A 21,287-nucleotide genomic window follows, 5' to 3' on the forward strand; every position below is an offset into this window, starting at 1 on the left:
AACCATTAGCTACTTTTTCAACAGATTGGGCACTTTTAGCCTTATCCTGTTCTCTAAGCATGTTAAGTAACAATTCCAAGGAAGGATTCTTCCCTACACTCAAACCTCTCTCTATGCAGAGACTCCTTGCTCCTTTCCAGCTAAGGTGATCATATGCAAGTTTAGACAGGTCAACATTTTGGCCTGTGCCAGACATTTTTAGAGAGAGTTAAAGTGATAGAAAAGGAGAAAAAAGTTTGTCAGAGCTTTTAGAAAGACAGAAAAAAAAACTTTTTAAACTTTTTAGAACTTTTTAGAAAGTTTAGAAGTACTTTTCAGCACTTAGAAAAGAGTGAAAAGAGGAAATGCAAAACTTTTTGGCTATGTGTATATACACTGAACTTGTTTTGTATATTTTTCTCTTATGAAAAGTACAATGACAAGAGTGGTAAGTAGTCTCAAAGCACTTATCCCACTGCTGCACAACCAATGTAGGAGGCTGGACTGGCTTGTAGTGAGTACCAAGGGGTATTTGCACCTTTCACCAGGCCCAGTTATCCCTTATTAGTGTATATGGTGTCTAGCAGCTTAGGCTGATAGATAATGGTAGCTTAGCAGAGCAGCTTAGGCTGAACTAGGAGACGTGTGAAGCTACTACAGTACCACAAGTGTCACTTGCACAATATCATAAGAAAACACAATACACAGTTATACTAAAAATAAAGGTACTTTATTTTTATGACAATATGCCAAAGTATCTTAGAGTGTACCCTCAGTGAGAGGATAGGAAATATACACAAGATATATATACACAATAGCAAACATATGCAGTATAGTCTTAGAAAACTGTGCAAACAATGTATAGTTACAATAGGATGCAATGGGGACACATAGGGATAGGGGCAACACAAACCATATACTCCAAAAGTGGAATGCGAACCACGAATGGACTCCAAACCTATGTGACTTTGTAGAGGGTCGCTGGGACTATTAGAAAATAGTGAGAGTTAGAAAAATAACCCTCCCCAGGACCCTGAAAAGTGAGTGCAAAGTGCACTAAAGTTCCCCTAAGGACAAAGAAGTCGTGTTAGAGGAATAATGCAGGAAAGACACAAACCAACAACGCAACAACAATGGATTTCCAATCTAGGGTACCTGTGGAACAAGGGGACCAAGTCCAAAAGTCACAAGCAAGTCGGAGATGGGCATATGCCCAGGAAATGCCAGCTGTGGATGCAAAGAAGCTTCTACTGGACAGAAAAAGCTGAGGTTTCTGCAGGAACGAAAAGGGCTAGAGACTTCCCCTTTGGTGGACGGATCCCACTCGCCGTGGAGAGTCGTGCAGAAGTGTTTTCCCACCGAAATAACGCCAACAAGCCTTGCTAGCTGCAAATCGTGTGGTTAGCGCTTTTGGACGCTGGTGTGGCCCAGGAGGGACCAGGAGGTCGCAAATTGGACCAGGAGAGAGAGGGGACGTCGAGCAAGACAAGGAGCCCTCTCAGCAGCAGGTAGCACCCAGAGAAGTGCCAGAAACAGGCACTATGAGGATGCGTGAAAAGGTGCTCACCCGAGGTTACACAAAGGAGTCCCACGTCTCCGGAGACCAACTTAGAAAGTCGTGCAATGCAGGTTAGAGTGCCGTGGACCCAGGCTTGGCTGTGCACGAAGGATTTCCGCCGGAAGTGCACAGGGGCCGGAGTAGCTGCAAAAGTCGCGGTTCCCAGCAATGCAGTCTAGCGAGGTGAGGCAAGGACTTACCTCCACCAAACTTGGACTGAAGAGTCACTGGACTGTGGGAGTCACTTGGACAGAGTTGCTGGATTCGAGGGACCTCGCTCAACATGCTGAGAGGAGACCCAAGGGACCGGTAATGCAGCTTTTTGGTGCCTGCGGTTACAGGGGGAAGATTCCGTCGACCCACGGGAGATTTCTTCGGAGCTTCTAGTGCAGAGAGGAGGCAGACTACCCCCACAGCATGCACCACCAGGAAAACAGTCGAGAAGGCAGCAGGATCAGCGTTACAGAGTTGCAGTAGTCGTCTTTGCTACTATGTTGCAGGTTTGCAGGCTTCCAGCACGGTCAGCAGTCGATTCCTTGGCAGAAGGTGAAGAGAGAGATGCAGAGGAACTCGGATGAGCTCTTGCATTCGTTATCTAAAGTTTCCCCAGAGACAGAGACCCTAAATAGCCAGAAAAGAGGGTTTGGCTACCTAGGAGAGAGGATAGGCTAGCAACACCTGAAGGAGCCTATCAGAAGGAGTCTCTGACGTCACCTGGTGGCACTGGCCACTCAGAGCAGTCAGTGTGCCAGCAGCACCTCTGTTTCTAAGATGGCAGAGGTCTGGAGCACACTGGAGGAGCTCTGGACACCTCCCAGGGGAGGTGCAGGTCAGGGGAGTGGTCACTCCCCTTTCCTTTGTCCAGTTTCGCGCCAGAGCAGGGCTAAGGGGTCCCCTGAACCGGTGTAGACTGGCTTATGCAGAATTGGGCACATCTGTGCCCAAGAAAGCATTTCCAGAGGCTGGGGGAGGCTACTACTCCCCTGCCTTCACACCATTTTCCAAAGGGAGAGGGTGTAACACCCTCTCTCAGAGGAAGTCCTTTGTTCTGCCATCCTGGGACAAGCCTGGCTTGACCCCAGGGGGGCAGAAACCTGTCTGAGGGGTTGGCAGCAGCAGCAGCTGCAGTGAAACCCCAGGAAAGGCAGTTTGGCAGTACCAGGGTCTGTGCTACAGACCACTGGGATCATGGGATTGTGCCAACTATGCCAGGATGGCATAGAGGGGGCAATTCCATGATCATAGACATGTTACATGGCCATATTCGGAGTTACCATTGTGAAGCTACATATAGGTAGTGACCTATATGCAGTGCACGCGTGTAATGGTGTCCCCGCACTCACAAAGTCCGGGGAATTGGCCCTGAACAATGTGGGGGCACCTTGGCTAGTGCCAGGGTGCCCTCACACTTAGTAACTTTGCACCTAACCTTTACCAGGTAAAGGTTAGACATATAGGTGACTTATAAGTTACTTAAGTGCAGTGTAAAATGGTTGTGAAATAAAGTGGACGTTATTTCACTCAGGCTGCAGTGGCAGGCCTGTGTAAGAATTGTCAGAGCTCCCTATGGGTGGCAAAAGAATTGCTGCAGCCCATATGGATCTCCTGGAACCCCAATACCCTGGGTACCTCAGTACCATATACTAGGGAATTATAAGGGTGTTCCAGTAAGCCAATGTAAATTGGTAAAATTGGTCACTAGCCTGTTAGTGACAATTTGGAAAGAAATGAGAGAGCATAACCACTGAGGTTCTGGTTAGCAGAGCCTCAGTGAGACAGTTAGGCATCACACAGGGAACACATACATATAGGCCACAAACTTATGAGCACTTGGGTCCTGGCTAGCAGGGTCCCAGTGACACATAACAAACATACTGAAAACATAGGGTCTTCACTATGAGCACTGGGCCCTGGCTAGCAGGATGCCAGTGAGAAAGTAAAAACACCCTGACATACACTCACAAACAGGCCAAAAGTGGGGGTAACAAGGCTAGACAGAGGCTACTTTCTCACAATACTTTCCTACACAACCCCCCCAAACGAAGGACAATAAGACTAGCCATGACCTGATGAGTCTTCATTGTCTAAGTGGAAATATCTGGAGAGTCCATCTGCATTGGAGTGGCTACTCCCAGGTCTATGTTCCACTGTATAGTCCATTCCCTGTAGGGATATGGACCACCTCAACAATTTAGGATTTTCACCTTTCATTTGTTTTAGCCAAAGTAGAGGTTTGTGGTCTGTCTGAACAATGAAGTGAGTGCCAAACAGGTATGGCCTCAACTTCTTCAGTGCCCAGACCACAGCAAAGGCCTCCCTCTCAATGGCAGACCAACGCTTCTCTCTAGGGGTCAACCTCCTACTAATAAAAGCAACAGGTTGATCCTGGCCCTCAGAATTAAATTGTGATAGGACTGCCCCTACTCCTAATTCAGATGCATCAGTTTGGACATAGAATTTTTTAGAGTAACAAGGGCTTTTCTGGACAGGTGCAGAGCACATGGCCTGCTTCAGCTCATCAAAAGCTTTCTGACAGCTAGCTGTCCACAATACCTTTTTAGGCATCTTTTTGGATGTGAGGTCATTAAGAGGGGCTGCAATGGAGCCATAGTTCTTAATGAACCTCCTGTAATACCCAGTGAGGCCTAGGAAGGCTCTCACCTGAGTCTGAGTAGTAGGGGGAACCCAATCAACAATAGTTTGGATTTTCCCCTGAAGTGGTGCAATCTGTTACCCACCAACAAGGTGTCCCAGATAAACCACCTTCCCCTGCCCTATCTGGCACTTTGAAGCCTTGATAGTGAGGCCTGCCTTTTGCAGGGCCTCTAAAACTTTCCATAGGTGGACCAGGTGATCATCCCAGCTGGAGCTAAAGACAGCTATATCGTCCAAATATGCTGCGCTAAAAGCTTCCAGCTCTTGCAGGACTGTGTTCACCAACCTTTGAAAAGTGGCAGGTGCATTTTTCAATCCAAAAGGCATTACTGTGAATTGGTAATGGCCTCCAATGGTTGAAAATGCAGTTTTAGGTTTAGCATCTTCTGATAATTTGATCTGCCAATACCCTGCAGTCAAATCAAAAGTGTTTAGATATTTGGCAGATGCCAGTGTATCTATTAGCTCATCTGCCCTGGGTATAGGGTGAGCATCAGTTTTAGTTACCTGGTTGAGACCTCTATAATCTACACAAAACCGCATTTCTTTCTTTCCATCCTTGGAATGAGGTTTTGGTACAAGTACCACAGGAGAAGCCCATGGACTTTCAGAGTGCTCAACCACTCCCAGTTCTAACATTTTCTGGACCTCTTGCTTTATGCAGTCCCTGACATGGTCAGGCTGCCTATAGATTTTACTTTTGACAGGCAAGCTGTCTCCAGTATCTATAGTGTGCTCACACCAAGAAGTGGTACCTGGCACAGTAGAGAAGAGTTCAGAAAACTGACCCAGGAGATTTATGCAATGGTCTTTCTGCTCAGCAGTAAGACAATCAGCCAAAACTACACGTTCCACTAGAGCATCTTGTTCTGTGGAAGAGAAGAGATAAGGTAGAGGATCACTGTCTTCTTCCTGTCCTTCATCAGTTGCCATGAGCAGGGTGAGATCAGCCCTGTCATAGTAGGGTTTCAGGCGATTGACATGGAGCACCCTATGGGGACTCCTGGCAGTGCCTAAGTCAACTAAGTAGGTGACTTCACCCTTCTTTTCAACAATTATGTGGGGTCCACTCCATTTATCTTGGAGTGCTCTTGGGGCCACTGGCTCCAAGACCCACACTTTCTGCCCTGGTTGGTACTGAACCAAAACAGCCTTCTGATCATGCCATTGCTTCTGGAGCTCTTGGCTGGCCTGAAGGTTTTTACTGGCCTTTTTCATATACTCAGCCATCCTTGATCTGAGGCCAAGTACATAATCCACAATATCTTGTTTTGGAGCTTTTAAAGGTTGTTCCCAACCCTCCTTGACAAGTGTTAGTGGACCCCTAACAGGGTGTCCAAAGAGGAGTTCAAAGGGGCTGAAGCCCACTCCTTTCTGGGGTACCTCTCTGTAGGCAAAAAGGAGGCATGGTAAAAGGATATCCCATCTCCTGCGGAGTTTTTCAGGGAGTCCCATAATAATGCCTTTGAGAGTTTTGTTAAATCTCTCCACCAGTCCATTTGTTTGTGGATGATAGGGTGTAGTGAACTTGTAAGTCACACCACACTCCTTCCACATGGCCTTTAAGTATGCAGACATGAAATTGCTTCCCCTGTCTGATACTACTTCCTTTGGGAAGCCCACCCTGGAAAATATTCCCAGGAGGGCCTTTACCACTGCAGGTGCTGTAGTGGTCCTTAAAGGAATTGCTTCAGGATATTTTGTGGCATGGTCCACTACCACCAAGATAAACCTATTGCCTGAAGCAGTAGGAGGGTCAAGGGGGCCAACTATGTCAACCCCTACCCTTTCAAAGGGAACCCCAACCACAGGCAGTGGAATAAGGGGTGCCTTTGGGGTGCCACCTGTCTTGCCACTGGCTTGACAGGTTTCACAGGACTTACAAAACTCTTTTGTGTCCTCAGACATTCTAGGCCAATGAAACAAGGGAACAAGCCTGTCCCAAGTTTTCATTTGTCCCAGATGTCCAGCTAGGGGAATGTCGTGGGCTAGAGTTAGGAGGAACTTTCTGTACTCCTGAGGAATCACTAACCTCCTGGCAGTTCCAGGTTTAGGATCCCTTGCTTCAGTGTACAAGAGGTTGTCCTCCCAGTAAACTCTGTGAGAGTCACTGACATCCCCATTAGCTTGTTTGACAGCTTGCTGTCTTAGACCCTCTAGTGTGGGACAGGTATGCTGTGCCACACTCAGCTCCTCCCTGGCAGGCCCCCCTTCACCCAAAAGCTCAGCAGTGTCTGCTTCCAGCTCCTCTGGTGTAGGTTCTGCACAGGGTGGAAATTCTTCTTACTCAGAAGTAGAATCCACTGTAGAGGGAGGGATAGTAGGAAGTGTTTTACTTCTACTAGCTCTAGCTTTAGGGAGCACTTGGTCCATTGTTCCAGGATCCAAGCTTCCCTGTCCTTTTTGCTTTTTGGCCTGAGCCCTTGTTAGAGCAAAAATATGCCCTGGGATGCCCAGCATTGCTGCATGGGCCTCCAACTCCACATCTGACCAAGCTGATGTCTCCAAATCATTCCCTAATAGACAGTCTACAGGTAAATCTGAAGCTACCACAACTTTCTTTGGACCAGTAACCCCCCCCCCCAGTTGAGATTTACAACAGCCATGGGGTGACTAAGTGTGTTGTTGTGAGCATCGGTTACTTGGTACTGGTGACCAAGTAGGTGTTGTTCAGGGTGGACCAGTTTCTCTATGACCATAGTCACACTGGCTCCAGTGTCCCTGTAGGCCTGAACCTCAACACCATTTATTAGGGGTAGTTGCTTGTACTTATCCATGTTAAGGGGACAAGCAACCAAGGTGGCTAAATCATTAGCCCCCTCAGAGACTAACACAGCCTCTGTGGTCTCCCTTATCAGACCAACCCCAACTAAGTTACCAAAAGTGAGCCCAGCTACTCCCTTGGATTGGCTATTAGTAGGTTTGCTCCCACCACCACTGCTATTAGTAGGGACACTAGGTGTAGCAGTAGGGGTTGTAGTGGTAGGAGGCTTGGTGCTTTTCTTTGGACAACTGGGATCTGTTGTCCAATGGCCTTTTATTTTACATAAATAGCACCATGGTTTCTTTTCTTTGTTTTGATTAGAAGAGGATTTGGGCCCACCGCCCCCACCAGGGTGTTTTTGTGGGCCTGATGAAGGCTCATTTTTAGATTTGTCCCCACCCTTGTCAGAAGACTTACCATCCTTCTTCTTGTTGCCATCTTTGTCACCCCCTGTATGAACTTTTCTGTTCACCCTTGTTCTGACCCATTTGTCTGCCTTCTTTCCCAATTCTTGGGGAGAGGTCAGATCAGAGTCCACCAAGTACTGGTGCAACAAATCAGACACACAATTATTAAGAATATGCTCTCTCAGGATCAAGTTATACAGGCTGTCATAATCAGTAACTTTACTGCCATGTAACCACCCCTCCAAGGCCTTCACTGAATGGTCAATGAAATCAACCCAGTCTTGTGAAGACTCCTTTTTGGTCTCTCTGAACTTTATCCTGTATTGTCAGTGGTTAAGCCATAACCATCCAGGAGTGCATTCTTAAGAACTGTAAAATTATTGGCATCACTTTCTTTGACAGTAAGGAGCCTATCCCTACCCTTTCCACTAAATGATAGCCATAGGATAGCAGCCCACTGTCTTTGAGTGACATCCTGTACAACACAGGCCCTCTCAAGTGCAGCAAACCACTTGTTAATGTCATCCCCCTCCTTATAAGGGGGAACTATCTTGTGCAGATTCCTAGAATCATGCTCTTTTGCAGGATGACTATTGGGAATACTGCTGCTGCCACCATGGGTTTCTAAACCCAGTTTCTGTCTCTCCTTCTCTACTTCTAAGGACTGTCTATCCAAATCCAGCTGTTGCTTCTTGAGCTTTAGTCTGGTTTGTTCCACTCTCAGTCTATTGAGCTCCCTTTCTAACAATCTGTCATCAGGGTGGGTGGGAGGGACATGTCTTGAAACAGAAGTATGGTGAGAATGGACAGAAGGAGACCTGTCCCTTACAAAAGGCATCCTAACAGCTTGGTTAACAGAAACATCAGTTCTACTGTGGTGAGAATGAATGCTCTTGCTATGATGTGAGACAACACTATCTGTATGGTGTGACTCAACATCAGTACCAACTATGCTAGACTGTCTAGTAATGGGCAGGCTAGGAAGTTTCTTTCCTGAATCTTTTTCTAGGGGAGTCCCTGGATCAGATTGGGAACCATTAGCTACTTTTTCAACAGATGGGGCCCTTGTGGCCTTATCTTGTTCTCTAAGCATGTTAAGCAATGATTCCAAGGAAGGATTCTTCCCTACACTCAAACCTCTTTCTACACAGAGACTCCTTGCTCCTTTCCAGCTAAGGTGGTTGTAGGAAAGTACCATCTTGCCTGGCATGTTACCCCCATTTTTCACTGTATATATGTTGTTTTAGTTGTATGTGTCACTGGGACCCTGGTAACCCAGGGCCCCAGTGCTCATAAGTGTGCCTGAATGTGTTACCTGTGTAGTGACTAACTGTCTCACTGAGGCTCTGCTAATCAGAACCTCAGTGGTTATGCTCTCTCATTTCTTTCCAAATTGTCACTAACAGGCTAGTGACCATTTTTACCAATTTACATTGGCTTACTGGAACACCCTTATAATTCCCTAGTATATGGTACTGAGGTACCCAGGGTATTGGGGTTCCAGGAGATCCCTATGGGCTGCAGCATTTCTTTTGCCACCCATAGGGAGCTCTGACAATTCTTACACAGGCCTGCCACTGCAGCCTGAGTGAAATAACGTCCACGTTATTTCACAGCCATTTTACACTGCACTTAAGTAACTTATAAGTCACCTATATGTCTAACCTTTACCTGGTAAAGGTTAGGTGCAAAGTTACTTAGTGTGAGGGCACCCTGGCACTAGCCAAGGGTCCCCCACATTGTTCAGCCAATTCCCTGAACTTTGTGAGTGCGGGGACACCATTACACGCGTGCACTACATATAGGTCACTACCTATATGTAGCTTCACAATGGTAACTCCGAATATGGCCATGTAACATGTCTATGATCATGGAATTGCCCCCTCTATGCCATCCTGGCATTGTTGGTACAATCCCATGATGCCAGTGGTGTGTAGCACAGACCCTGGTACTGCCAAACTGCCCTTCCTGGGGTTTCACTGCAGCTGCTGCTGCTGCCAATCCCTCAGACAGGCATCTGCCCTCCTGGGGTCCAGCCAGGCCTGGCCCAGGATGGCAGAACAAAGAACTTCCTCTGAGAGAGGGTGTGACACCCTCTCCCTTTGGAAAATGGTGTGAAGGCAGGGGAGGAGTAGCCTCCCCCAGCCTCTGGAAATGCTTTCTTGGGCACAGATGTGCCCAATTCTGCATAAGCCAGTCTACACCGGTTCAGGGACCCCTTAGCCCCTGCTCTGGCGCGAAACTGGACAAAGGAAAGGGGAGTGACCACTCCCCTGACCTACACCTCCCCTGGGAGGTGTCCAGAGCTCCTCCAGTGTGCTCCAGACCTCTGCCATCTTGGAAACAGAGGTGCTGCTGGCACACTGGACTGCTCTGAGTGGCCAGTACCACCAGGTGACGTCAGAGACTCCTGCTGATAGGCTCCTTCAGGTGTTAGTAGCCTATCCTCTCTCCTAGGTAGCCAAACCCTCTTTTCTGGCTATTTAGGGTCTCTGTCTCTGGGGAAACTTCAGATAACGAATGCAAGAGCTCATCCGAGTTCCTCTGCATCTCTCTCTTCACCTTCTGATAAGGAATCGACTGCTGACCGCGCTGGAAGCCTGCAAACTTGCAACATAGTAGCAAAGACGACTACTGCAACTCTGTAACGCTGATCCTGCCGCCTTCTCGACTGTTTTCCTGCTTGTGCATGCTGTGGGGGTAGTCTGCCTCCTCTCTGCACCAGAAGCTCCGAAGAAATCTCCTGTGGGTCGACGGAATCTTCCCCCTGCAACCGCAGGCACCAAAAAGCTGCATTACCGGTCCCTTGGGTCTCCTCTCAGCACGACGAGCGAGGTCCCTCGAAGCCAGCGACTCTGTCCAAGTGATCCCCACAGTCCAGTGACTCTTCAGTCCAAGTTTGGTGGAGGTAAGTCCTTGCCTCACCTCGCTGGGCTGCATTGCTGGGAACCGCAACTTTGCAGCTACTCCGGCCCCTGTGCACTTCCGGCGGAAATCCTTTGTGCACAGCCAAGCCTGGGTCCATGGCACTCTAACCTGCATTGCACGACTTTCTAAGTTGGTCTCCGGCGACGTGGGACTCCTTTGTGCAACTTCGGCGAGCACCGTTTCACACATCCTCGTAGTGCCTGTTTCTGGCACTTCTCCGGGTGCTACCTGCTTCAGTGAGGGCTCTTTGTCTTGCTCGACGTCCCCTCTCTCTTCAGGTCCAATTTGCGACCTCCTGGTCCCTCCTGGGCCCCAGCAGCGTCCAAAAACGCCAAACGCACGATTTGCGACTAGCAAGGCTTGTTGGCGTCCTTTCGGCGGGAAAACACTTCTGCACGACTCTCCAAGGCGAGAGGGATCCGTCCACCAAAGGGGAAGTCTCTAGCCCTTTTCGTTCCTGCAGAAACTTCAGCTTCTTCTGTCCAGTAGAAGCTTCTTTGCACCCGCAGCTGGCATTTCCTGGGCATCTGCCCATCTCCGACTTGCTTGTGACTTTTGGACTTGGTCCCCTTGTTCCACAGGTACCCTAGATTGGAAATCCACAGTTGTTGCATTGCTGGTTTGTGTCTTTCCTGCATTATTCCTCTAACACAACTTCTTTGTCCTTAGGGGAACTTTAGTGCACTTTGCACTCACTTTTCAGGGTCTTGGGGAGGGTTATTTTTCTAACTCTCACTATTTTCTAATAGTCCCAGCGACCCTCTACAAGGTCACATAGGTTTGGGGTCCATTCGTGGTTCGCATTCCACTTTTGGAGTATATGGTTTGTGTTGCCCCTATCCCTATGTTTCCCCATTGCATCCTATTGTAACTATACATTGTTTGCACTGTTTTCTAAGACTATACTGCATATTTTTGCTATTGTGTATATATATCTTGTGTATATTTCCTATCCTCTCACTGAGGGTACACTCTAAGATACTTTGGCATATTGTCATAAAAATAAAGTACCTTTATTTTTAGTATAACTGTGTATTGTGTTTTCTTATGATATTGTGCATATGACACTAAGTGGTACTGTAGTAGCTTCACACGTCTCCTAGTTCAGCCTAAACTGCTCTGCTAAGCTACCATTATCTATCAGCCTAAGCTGCTAGACACCCTATACACTAATAAGGGATAACTGGGCCTGGTGCAAGGTGCAAGTACCCCTTGGTACTCACTACAAGCCAGTCCAGCCTCCTACAGTGGTCATATGCAAGTTTGGACAGATCAACATTTTGGCCTGTGCCAGACATTTTAGAAAGAGTTTAAGTGACAGAAAAAGTGATAAAAAAGTTTTTAGAGCTTTTAGAAAGACAGAAAAAAATAAAAACTTTTTAAACTTTTAAGAACTTTTAGAAAGTTTAGAAGTACTTTTCAGCACTTTAGAAAAGAGTGAATAGAGGAAATGCAAAACTTTTTAGTTATGTGTACATACACTGAACTTGTTTTGTATATTTTTCTCTTATGAAAAGTACAATGACAAGAGTGGTAAGTAGTCTCAAAGCACTTATCCCACCGCTGCACAACCAATGTAGGAGGCTGGACTGGCTTGTAGTGAGTAGCAAGGGGTACTTGCACCTTGCACCAGGCCCAGTTATCCCTTATTAGTGTATAGGGTGTCTAGCAGCATAGGCTGATAGATAATGGTAGCTTAGCAGAGCAGCTTAGGCTGAACTAGGAGACGAGTGAAGCTCCTACAGTACCACTTAGTGTCATATGCACAATATCATAAGAAAACACAATACACAGATATACTAAAAATAAAGGTACTTTATTTTTATGACAATATGCCAAAAGTATCTCAGTGAGTACCCTCAGTATGAGGATAGCAAATATACACAAGATATATGTACACAATACCAAAATATGCAGTAATAGTATTAGAAAACAGTGCAAACAATGTATAGTTACAATAGGATGCAATGGGGACACATAGGGATAGGGGCAACACAAACCATATACTCCAAAAGTGGAATGCGAACCACAAATGGACCCCAAACCTATGTGACCTTGTAGAGGGTCGCTGGGACTATTAGAAAATAGTAAGGGTTAGAAAAATAGCCCACCCCAAGACCCTGAAAAGTGAGTGCAAAGTTCACTAAAGTTCCCCAAAGGACATAGAAGTCGTGATAGGGGAATTCTGCAGGAAAGACACAAACCAACAATGCAACAACGATGGATTTCCAGTCGAGGGTACCTGTGGAACAAGGGGACCAAGTCCAAAAGTCACAAGCAAGTCGGAGATGGGCAGATGCCCAGGAAATGCCAGCTGTGGGTGCAAAGATGCTGCTACTGGACAGTAGAAGCGTAGATTTCTGCAAGAACGACAAGGGCTAGAGACTTCCCCTTTGGAGGACGGATCCCTCACGCCGTGTAGAGTCGTGCAGAAGTGTTTTCCCGCTGAAAGACCGCCAACAAGCCTTGCTAGCTGAAAATCGTGTGGTTAGTGTTTTTGGGTGCTGCTGTGGCCCAGGAGGGACCAGGATGTCGCAAATTGCGTCAGGGGACAGAGGGGGCGGCGAGCAAGACAAGGAGCCCTCTCAGCAGCAGGCAGCACCCGTAGAAGTGCCAGAAAGAGGCACTACGAGGATGCGTGAAACAGTGCCCACCCGAAGTCGCACAAAGGAGTCCCACGTCGCCGGAGAACAACTTAGGAGGTCGTGCAATGCAGGTTAGAGTGCCGTGGACCCAGGCTGGACTGTGCACAAAGGATTTCCGCCGGAAGTGCACGGAGGCCGGAGTAGCTGCAAAAGTCGCGGTTCCCAGCAATGCAGTCTGGCGTGGGGAGGCAAGGACTTACCCTAACCAAACTTGGACTGAAGAGTCACTGGACTGTGGGAGTCACTTGGACAGAGTTGCTGGATTCAAGGGACCTCGCTCGTCGTGCTGAGAGGAGACCCAAGGTACCGGTGATGCAGTTCTTTGGTGCCTGCGGTTGCAGGGGGACGATTCCGTCGACCCACAGGAGATTTCTTCGGAGCTTCTAGTGCAGAGAGGAGGCAGACTACCCCCACAGCATGCACCACCAGGAAAACAGTCGAGAAGGCGGCAGGATCAGCGTTACAGAGTTGCAGTAGTCGTCTTTGCTACTATGTTGCAGTTTTGCAGGCTTCCAGCGCGGTCAGCAGTCGATTCCTTGGCAGAAGGTGAAGAGAGAGATGCAGAGGAACTCGGATGAGCTCTTGCATTCGTTATCTAAGGAATCCCAAGAGACAGAGACCCTAAATAGCCAGAAAAGAGGGTTTGGCTACCTAGGAGAGAGGATAGGCTAGCAACACCTGAAGGAGCCTATCAGGAGGAGTCTCTGACGTCACCTGATGGCACTGGCCACTCAGAGCAGTCCAGTGTGCCAGCAGCACCTCTGTTTCCAAGATGGCAGAGGTCTGGAGCACACTGGAGGAGCTCTGGGCACCTCCCAGGGGAGGTACAGGTCAGGGGAGTGGTCATTCCCCTTTCCTTTGTCCAGTTTCGCGCCAGAGCAGGGCTAAGGGGTCCCTGAACCGGTTTAGACGTGCTTATGCAGAAATGGGCACCAAATGTGCCCATGAAAGCATTTCCAGAGGCTGGGGGAGACTACTCCTCCCCTGCCTTCACACCATTTTCCAAAGGGAGAGGGTGTAACACCCTCTCTCAGAGGAAGTCCTTTGTTCTGCCATCCTGGGCCAGGCCTGGCTGGACCCCAGGAGGGCAGATGCCTGTCTGAGGGGTTGGCAGCAGCAGCAGCTGCAGTGAAACCCCGGGAAAGGCAGTTTGGCAGTACCAGGGTCTGTGCTACAGACCACTGGGATCATGGCATTGTGCCAACTATGCCAGGATGGTATAGAGGGGGCAATTCCATGATCATAGACATATTACATGGCCATATTCGGAGTTACCATTGTGAAGCTACATATAGGTAGTGACCTATATGTAGTGCACGCGTGTAATGGTGTCCCCGCACTCACAAAGTTTGAGGAATTGGCCCTGAACAATGTGGGGGCACCTTGGCTAGTTCCAGGGTGCCCACACACTAAGTACCTTAGCACCCAACCTTTACCAGGTAAAAGGTTAGACATATAGGTGACTTATAAGTTACTTAAGTGCAGTGTAAAATGGCTGTGAAATAACGTGGATGTTATTTCACTCAGGCTGCAGTGGCAGGCCTGTGTAAGAATTGTCAGAGCTCCCTATGGGTGGCAAAAGAAATGCTGCAGCCCATAGGGATCTCCTGGAACCCCAATACCCTGGGTACCTCAGTACCATATACTAGGGAATTATAAGGGTGTTCCAGTAAGCCAATGTAAATTGGTAAAATTGGTCACTAGCCTGTTAGTGACAATTTGAAAGAAATGAGAGAGCATAACCACTGAGGTTCTGATTAGCAGAGCCTCAGTGAGACAGTTAGTCATAACACAGGTAACACATTCAGGCACACTTATGAGCACCGGAAATAACAAGCACAAATTAAGCACTGGCTTTCTGCCAACATCTGGCCTTCAGTCCAAATGTAGAAATCTTCACTGCAACTTCGTCCAGCGCCTCCCCGATGCCTCCTTCTCAGACACAGCTGGTTGCATGCCCCAATGAACTTTTGACTAGTAGGGTCCCAGTGACACATACAACTAAAACAACATATATACAGTGAAAAATGGCGGTAACATGCCAGGCAAGATGGTACTTTCCTACACTCATTCCACCAGGGGCAACGCTGCTAGCACAAGGTGTTTCAGTCCTAGATATCTGTCAGGCAGCAACAAGTGCCTCATTGCACATGTTTGCAAAATATTACTGCCTGGACAATCAGGTCTGTAGCGACGGACACTTTGGGGGTTATTCCCACCGCTGCCCGCCAATCGGGAACCGCCGAATGACCACACCGCGGTCAAAAGACCGCGGCGGCCATTCTGGCTTTCCCGCTGGGCCGGCGGGCGACCGCCAGAAGGCCGCCCGCCGGCCCAGCGGGAAACCCCCTTCTACGAGGATGCCGGCTCCGAATGGAGCCGGCGGAGTCGAAGGGGTGCGACGGGTGCAGTGGCACCCGTCGCGATTTTCAGTGTCTGCAAAGCAGACACTGAAAATCTTTATGGGGCCCTGTTAGGGGGCCCCACGACACCCATTACCTCCATCCTGTTCCTGGCGGTGAAATCCGCCAGGAACAGGATGGCGGTAAGGGGGTCGGAATCCCCATGGTGGCGCTGCAAGCAGCGCCGCCACGGAGGATTCCCTGGGGCAGGGGAAAACCGGCGGGAAACCGCCGGTTTCCCTTTTCTGACCACGGCTTTACCGCCGCGGTCAGAATTGCCCCGGAAGCACCGCCAGCCTGTTGGCGGTGCTTCCTCCGTCCCCGGCCCTGGCGGTCCATGACCGCCAGGGTGGGAATGACCCCCTTTGTCCTTTCGGTCCTACAGGACTTTCTAGTGTAGAAAAAAAAGGTCTGTCCACAGCCCACCACCAGGAGGCTATGGCTTGGGTATCTATTCTAAAGTAAGTAATCTGCAACTAGAAGTCTCTATCAGATTAAGAAGTTACTTACATTCAGTAACGCATTATCTGGAAGAGGCTCTATCTAGCTGTAGATTCCTTACACCCACCCATGCCTTCCTGCTCTGCGTACAAGCCTAATAGGGTCAGGGATTGTCCCTTTCAGGGCCCCAGTTTATCCACAAACAAATGGTTGGTTCTTTCTGCGGCTCTGCGTTTCTGCTATGGAAGTAGTGGAAAAAGAACTAACGTACGTGCGCCTGGGTGGTGCCTTTATAGGTGACCATGACATCACAAACGGCTCCAACGATGATGCCACGCAGATCCGTACAACGCCACCTGATGGTGCGTGCAAGGGTATTGCTCAGCAAAAGTTCCGGATTCCAAGCTGATGCCAGCGAATTCTAAGGTAAGGAATTTGCAGCTAGATACAGTCTCTACCAGATAATGCATTACCAAAGGTAAGTAACCTGTTCTTTAAGCCTATCTGACTGTTTTTCTCTTTATTTGCCTTGTTACTGAGAATAGAGATTTGATTCCTTATTGCGGCATAGTGAAGGATTCATGCTGTTGTGTTGCCCTATGTATTATTGTAAGTTAAAGAAAAAAAATTGAAAAAAATCTAGCCTGATAAGGAGTTCTCTACATTCGAGAAAATACAGTTTTACACCTGAATGGTCCACACACGCTTGAATATTCTTGACCGGAGACGATATGTGTGTTGCAGAATTAGATTTGCAAGTAATATGTCCTTTTTATGAGTGTATGACTCAGCAATGGAGTTGATGTGGATGTTTATATTATTGACCTGGTCTCATATTCCTACATTGACTGCATTCACTCCTGCCACAGGGCTCTTGACTAATTCTAAATGCCAAAATTAACATAAAGTGCTTAACAGACTACTGAAATTAATGCCGTGAGGAATAAAAAAGTGAAGATGAAAATAATATGCATTTGCAGTGATGGCAAACGTTGTGGAAATCGATAGACTTTTGAAGTCTAAAATCTGCTACTCCCTCCATTTCTTTGTTTCAAATGCTCATATCGAACCCACTGTATTACTTAATAACATATATATTTTCCTTTACAGACAATCAAACCAGTAGATATATCTACAGTACGAAAACTTGCAAAGCCACCACATCTCATCATGAGAATAATGGATTGCTGTCTAATATTATTTCAGAAGAAACTGGATACAGTTACTCTGGATCCTGAGAGACCTTGTGTAAAACCATCTTGGGGAGAGTCACTGAAAGTAGGTGGATCTTTGTTTCTACATAACGAGTACATGACATCAGAGAAGCAATACGTCCGTGTACAAATCAGTGTGCCTATGAATACCACATCCAATGATGTAACTGCCGTTATCGACGTTCTCCATCATAGGAATGTCTATAGGCTCATTATCAGAAAACTTTATCCAGTCAAGTGCTGTAACATGCAGCATATTATTTTAAAATATATATCATATTTTCAAAATTCAATGATAATTTAAACATGAAAGCATCCAATATAGTTTCTCGTTTCTCTTTTTTAAAACACTATTCTAGTTAGCCAAATCAGTAATGATAAAGTGCATTTGAGTGAAAGAAAAAGGAAATAGAGACTTTTGCCTCCAAAACTAAAATGTAAATGTGTCAATATCTCCTGTGAGAAATTGGGTTGTTGATTGGGGGTGTAAAAACTCTACTCAAGCAAGAACCACAATCCTTGCCAGGTGAACTTCAAAAAGTAATTAAATTATTCCGTAATTAACCCTCTGGTAGCTTGGCACAAAAGCAGCCAGGCCGTCATACAGGCAATGTGAAGAGTATTTATGCAGCACTTAAACAGCAATAAAGTGAAAATACAACACAAGATAAATGCCACACTAATTTAGAAAAATATAGTGCATTTTAATAAATTGTTTGACACTCAAATGACAAAACTCGATTCAGTAGAACAGGGGTTATGAATTTTTAAAGTTTAAAGTATAAACTAGCTCCTTGAAGATCAAAGCGCCAACCGTGTACATTTAGTTGTGCAAGACCAGGGCAAATTCAAAAGTTATGGCTGACTGCAATGGACTTAAAAGAAGTTGAAAAAAAAAAATCTGAGAAGGTAAAGTTCATTGGGGCATGCAACCAGCTGTGTCTGAGAAGGAGGCATCGGGGAGGCGCTGGACGAAGTTGCAGTGAAGATTTCTACATTTGGACTGAAGGCCAGATGTTGGCAGAAAGCCAGTGCTTAATTTGTGCTTGTTATTTCCGGTGCTGAGCACCAGCACTTATTTCTGAAGGCCGGTGCTTAGTTTTCTGTCTCAAGCATTTACTGCCAGCAAAAGACACGTGGGAAAGACGGTGGAAGAGAAAAACGAAAAAGCATCAGAAAGGGGAAAAGCAGGAAGCTGCAAGAGTGGGCTGAAGGGGCAGGGAGTGGCTATAAATGGACTGAAGAGGCCCGAGGTGGCTTCAGTATTACGCTGCCTCAGTATTATATGCTCCCACTTTTAAATGCAGCAGCCGCGTATTAAGAGGAGGGCTTTGAGCACCGGCACCTTTTTATTTACAAATTAAACACTGCAGAAAGCAAAATCCATCACTCCCCTACCACCATAGTGGTCCGCCCACCCAATTTGATTTAGAGTGGACCTTCAGTTTGGCCAAAGTCAAGACTCCCTAAGGCCAGCAGAGAAATGGCTACATGTCCAGCTGCCTAATTTAGATGGGTGGACATGTAGGCAAATCCTGGCAGTGAGGGACAGTAAATCATAATAATACTCCCCCCGCCATGGAAAAAGACTTCCATAGCGAAGGGAGCATTATTTTTTTCATTACAAAAAGAAAATCCCATTTCAGGATTTCAAGGAGGAGTGTTAAACACTTGCAATACCACAGTAGACACACAGTAACTTATCACACATGAAGGGAACCACACAGTGTTGCAAAAATAAAGGTACTTTATTATAGTAACACTGAACTAGAATACTATAGGCAACCCTCCCCACTCTCTGGAGATAAGTACACACAAAATACATTGGAAATAACAAGGGCCCTATAAGGGGGGCATACCATATACTAAAATAGTAGAATGTGAGAATGGATCCCCCACAAGAGGATATGGAGTAGTTAGCCAAGGGCTGGGAGAGTATGGAACCCCAAGAGGTGAGTATCTAGAAGAACCCCAGTGACCAGGAGAGCAGAGGTAAGTTACCTGGTGGACTCATTAGCTAACATGGGGACTTAGAATTCGAACAATGCAAGAACAGGACCAGACCAGTGGAATCCAGTGGTGTATTCCAGATGAAGAGGGCCTGTGAAAGAAGGGGACAGAGTCCAGTCGATGCAGGAGTGTACAGGTGGGACAGGAGGCAATACCCACCCTGCTGTGGGTGAAGATCCTGGTCAATGGTGTAGGATGAAGTCCAGCTGCGGAGTCCAGGAGCTGCAGAGGAGTCCCTGAAGTTATCTAGGAGCTGTCCCTTGCCGGTTGCCGGAATGCAGACGGCTTAGTGGTCAGGAGGACCACAAGCACAAGCAAATGCATATTGGAGCTGACAAAGATTTGCAGAGCTGAAGAGGACCAGCAAGGCCCTGGGGACTCGACCCATGGAGGAGAGTCTGAGCTGCCCCAAAGAAAACAGGAGAGCCGGCAGAAGCAGTCATAGCCCCCATGAGCAACCCACTGGCAGCAGGCACATTAAGTTGCAGTGAGGCCCAGGCAGCACACCTGAAGAGGAGTCCCAAGTCGCTGGAGCAGCAGAGAGGAGACTGTCCATGCAGAGGTAGAGTGCTGGGGGCCGGGGCTACTTGGAGCCTGAAGATCCCTCAGAGCAAGAGTCAACAAACCTTGGTTGCTGCAACAGTTGCGGTTCACAGAAATTACGTCTTGGAGGAAGAGGCAAAAGCTCACCTTCTCCCAAGTTGGACAGAAGGCAGAGAGGACCCAGGGGATCCCTCAGAACCACCACTTGTGTTTGAGAATCTTCGCAGGTATAGAGGACAGCAGATCTCACCAGCCTGACATCGTTGCCTTAGGTGCCTGCAGATGTAGGGGAGTGACTCCATCACTCCGAGGGAGATTTCTTCTTGCTTCTTTTGTGCAGCTGAAGTCTTGCAGGCCCTAGAAGATGCACAGCCGCGGAAATGTTGCAAAATGCCAACAGGAGTCGCGGAAACAATGTTGCAAGGAGAAGTTGTCTCCGTGTTGTAGTCTTGTTCGGTTCCTGTGGAGTCCAGCAGCGGTTCCTGTGGCCAGTAGAAAAGGTTGCTGCAGAGGAGTCCTGGTGAAGTCTTGATTGCTAAATCTGGGGACCCACCTGCAAGGGAGTCCCTAAATAGCCAAAAAGGGGTTTGGTCACTTTGCAAGGGGACCACCTATCAGAGGGTGTCACTGATATGAACTGCCTAACCTGACCACTCAGATGCTCCAAGGGGCCTCTGCCCATCTTGGTTTCAAGATGACAGAATCAAGTGGCCACATGGAGGAGCTCTGGGTACCACCAATGGCCACTCCCCTTTCCTTTGTGTAGTTTTGCACCAGAGCAGTGACTGGGGGTCCCTGGACTGGTGCAAACTGGATTATGCAAGGAGGGCTCCAAATGCGCCCTTCAAGGGAAGCCAGAGGCGTGGGGAGGCTACCCCTTCCCAACGTTGTAACACCTATTTTCATGGGAGAGGAGGTTGCACCCCAGAATCCTGTCTGAGAGGCTGCAGCGGTGTGGGGACTGGTAGGGGCAATACTGTAGGGTCCTCAAAGGAGCCCCTAGAGTGCATGGAATCATGCCACCAATACTGGCACCAGTATTTGGGTATGATTCCGACATGTTTGATACCACACATGGCTAGGTTGGGAGTTACCATTATGCATCCGGACCATAAGTAGTGATGTATGGCCAGTACATAGCTAAAATGGCTACCCCACACTTATGAAGTCCAGGGAATTGGAACTGGAGTTTGTAGGGGCAAAGGGCACCTCTGCTCTTGCAGGGGTGCCCACAACCTTACAGGGGCCTTCACCCTGCCCTTAGGGCTGGAAGGCCCTATCATAGGGGTGACTTACAGTGACCTGGTGTAGTGACCAGCAGTGAAAAGGTGCATGCACATTTTTACGCTGGCTGCAAATGTCAGGCCTGTAAACACAGTTTGCATGGGCTCCCATGGGTGCCATAATGAACAAGTTGCTTTCCTTTGATAACACATTATGTGGTAGAGACTCTATCTAGCTGTAGATTCCTTACCTTTAGAATTTTCTGGCATCAGCTTGGAATGTGGAAGATTTGAAGAACAATACCCTTGTGCTTGGCGTCCGGTGGGGTCGTTCGTATCCACGTGGTGTCGTCACCGTCGTTGGAGCCGTCTGTGACATTGCGGTCACCTATAAAGGCGCCAGCCAGGTACGCATACGTCAGTTCCTTTCCCACCCCAGAAGCGCACAGCCATGGAAATAACTCAGTTTGTCTGTGAAAAAAAAAAATAGGGCCATGAAAGGAACAATTCCTGACCCT

At 47.7% G+C, this 21,287-nt stretch overlaps 1 protein-coding gene across 1 annotated transcript in view; it reads left to right on the forward strand.

Annotated features, from left to right (window-relative positions):
• Positions 1–21,287, forward strand: part of DNAH8 (dynein axonemal heavy chain 8) — a 9,979,189-nt gene that overhangs the window by 8,127,309 nt on the left and 1,830,593 nt on the right. The window contains exon 66 of the mRNA XM_069236651.1: positions 16,890–17,057. Within this exon, the coding sequence (XP_069092752.1) occupies positions 16,890–17,057 (168 nt within the window). The remainder of the gene's footprint in view (positions 1–16,889; positions 17,058–21,287) is intronic.

The sequence above is a fragment of the Pleurodeles waltl genome, chromosome 5 (genome assembly GCF_031143425.1).
Source record: "Pleurodeles waltl isolate 20211129_DDA chromosome 5, aPleWal1.hap1.20221129, whole genome shotgun sequence".
Lineage (NCBI taxonomy): Eukaryota > Metazoa > Chordata > Amphibia > Caudata > Salamandridae > Pleurodeles > Pleurodeles waltl.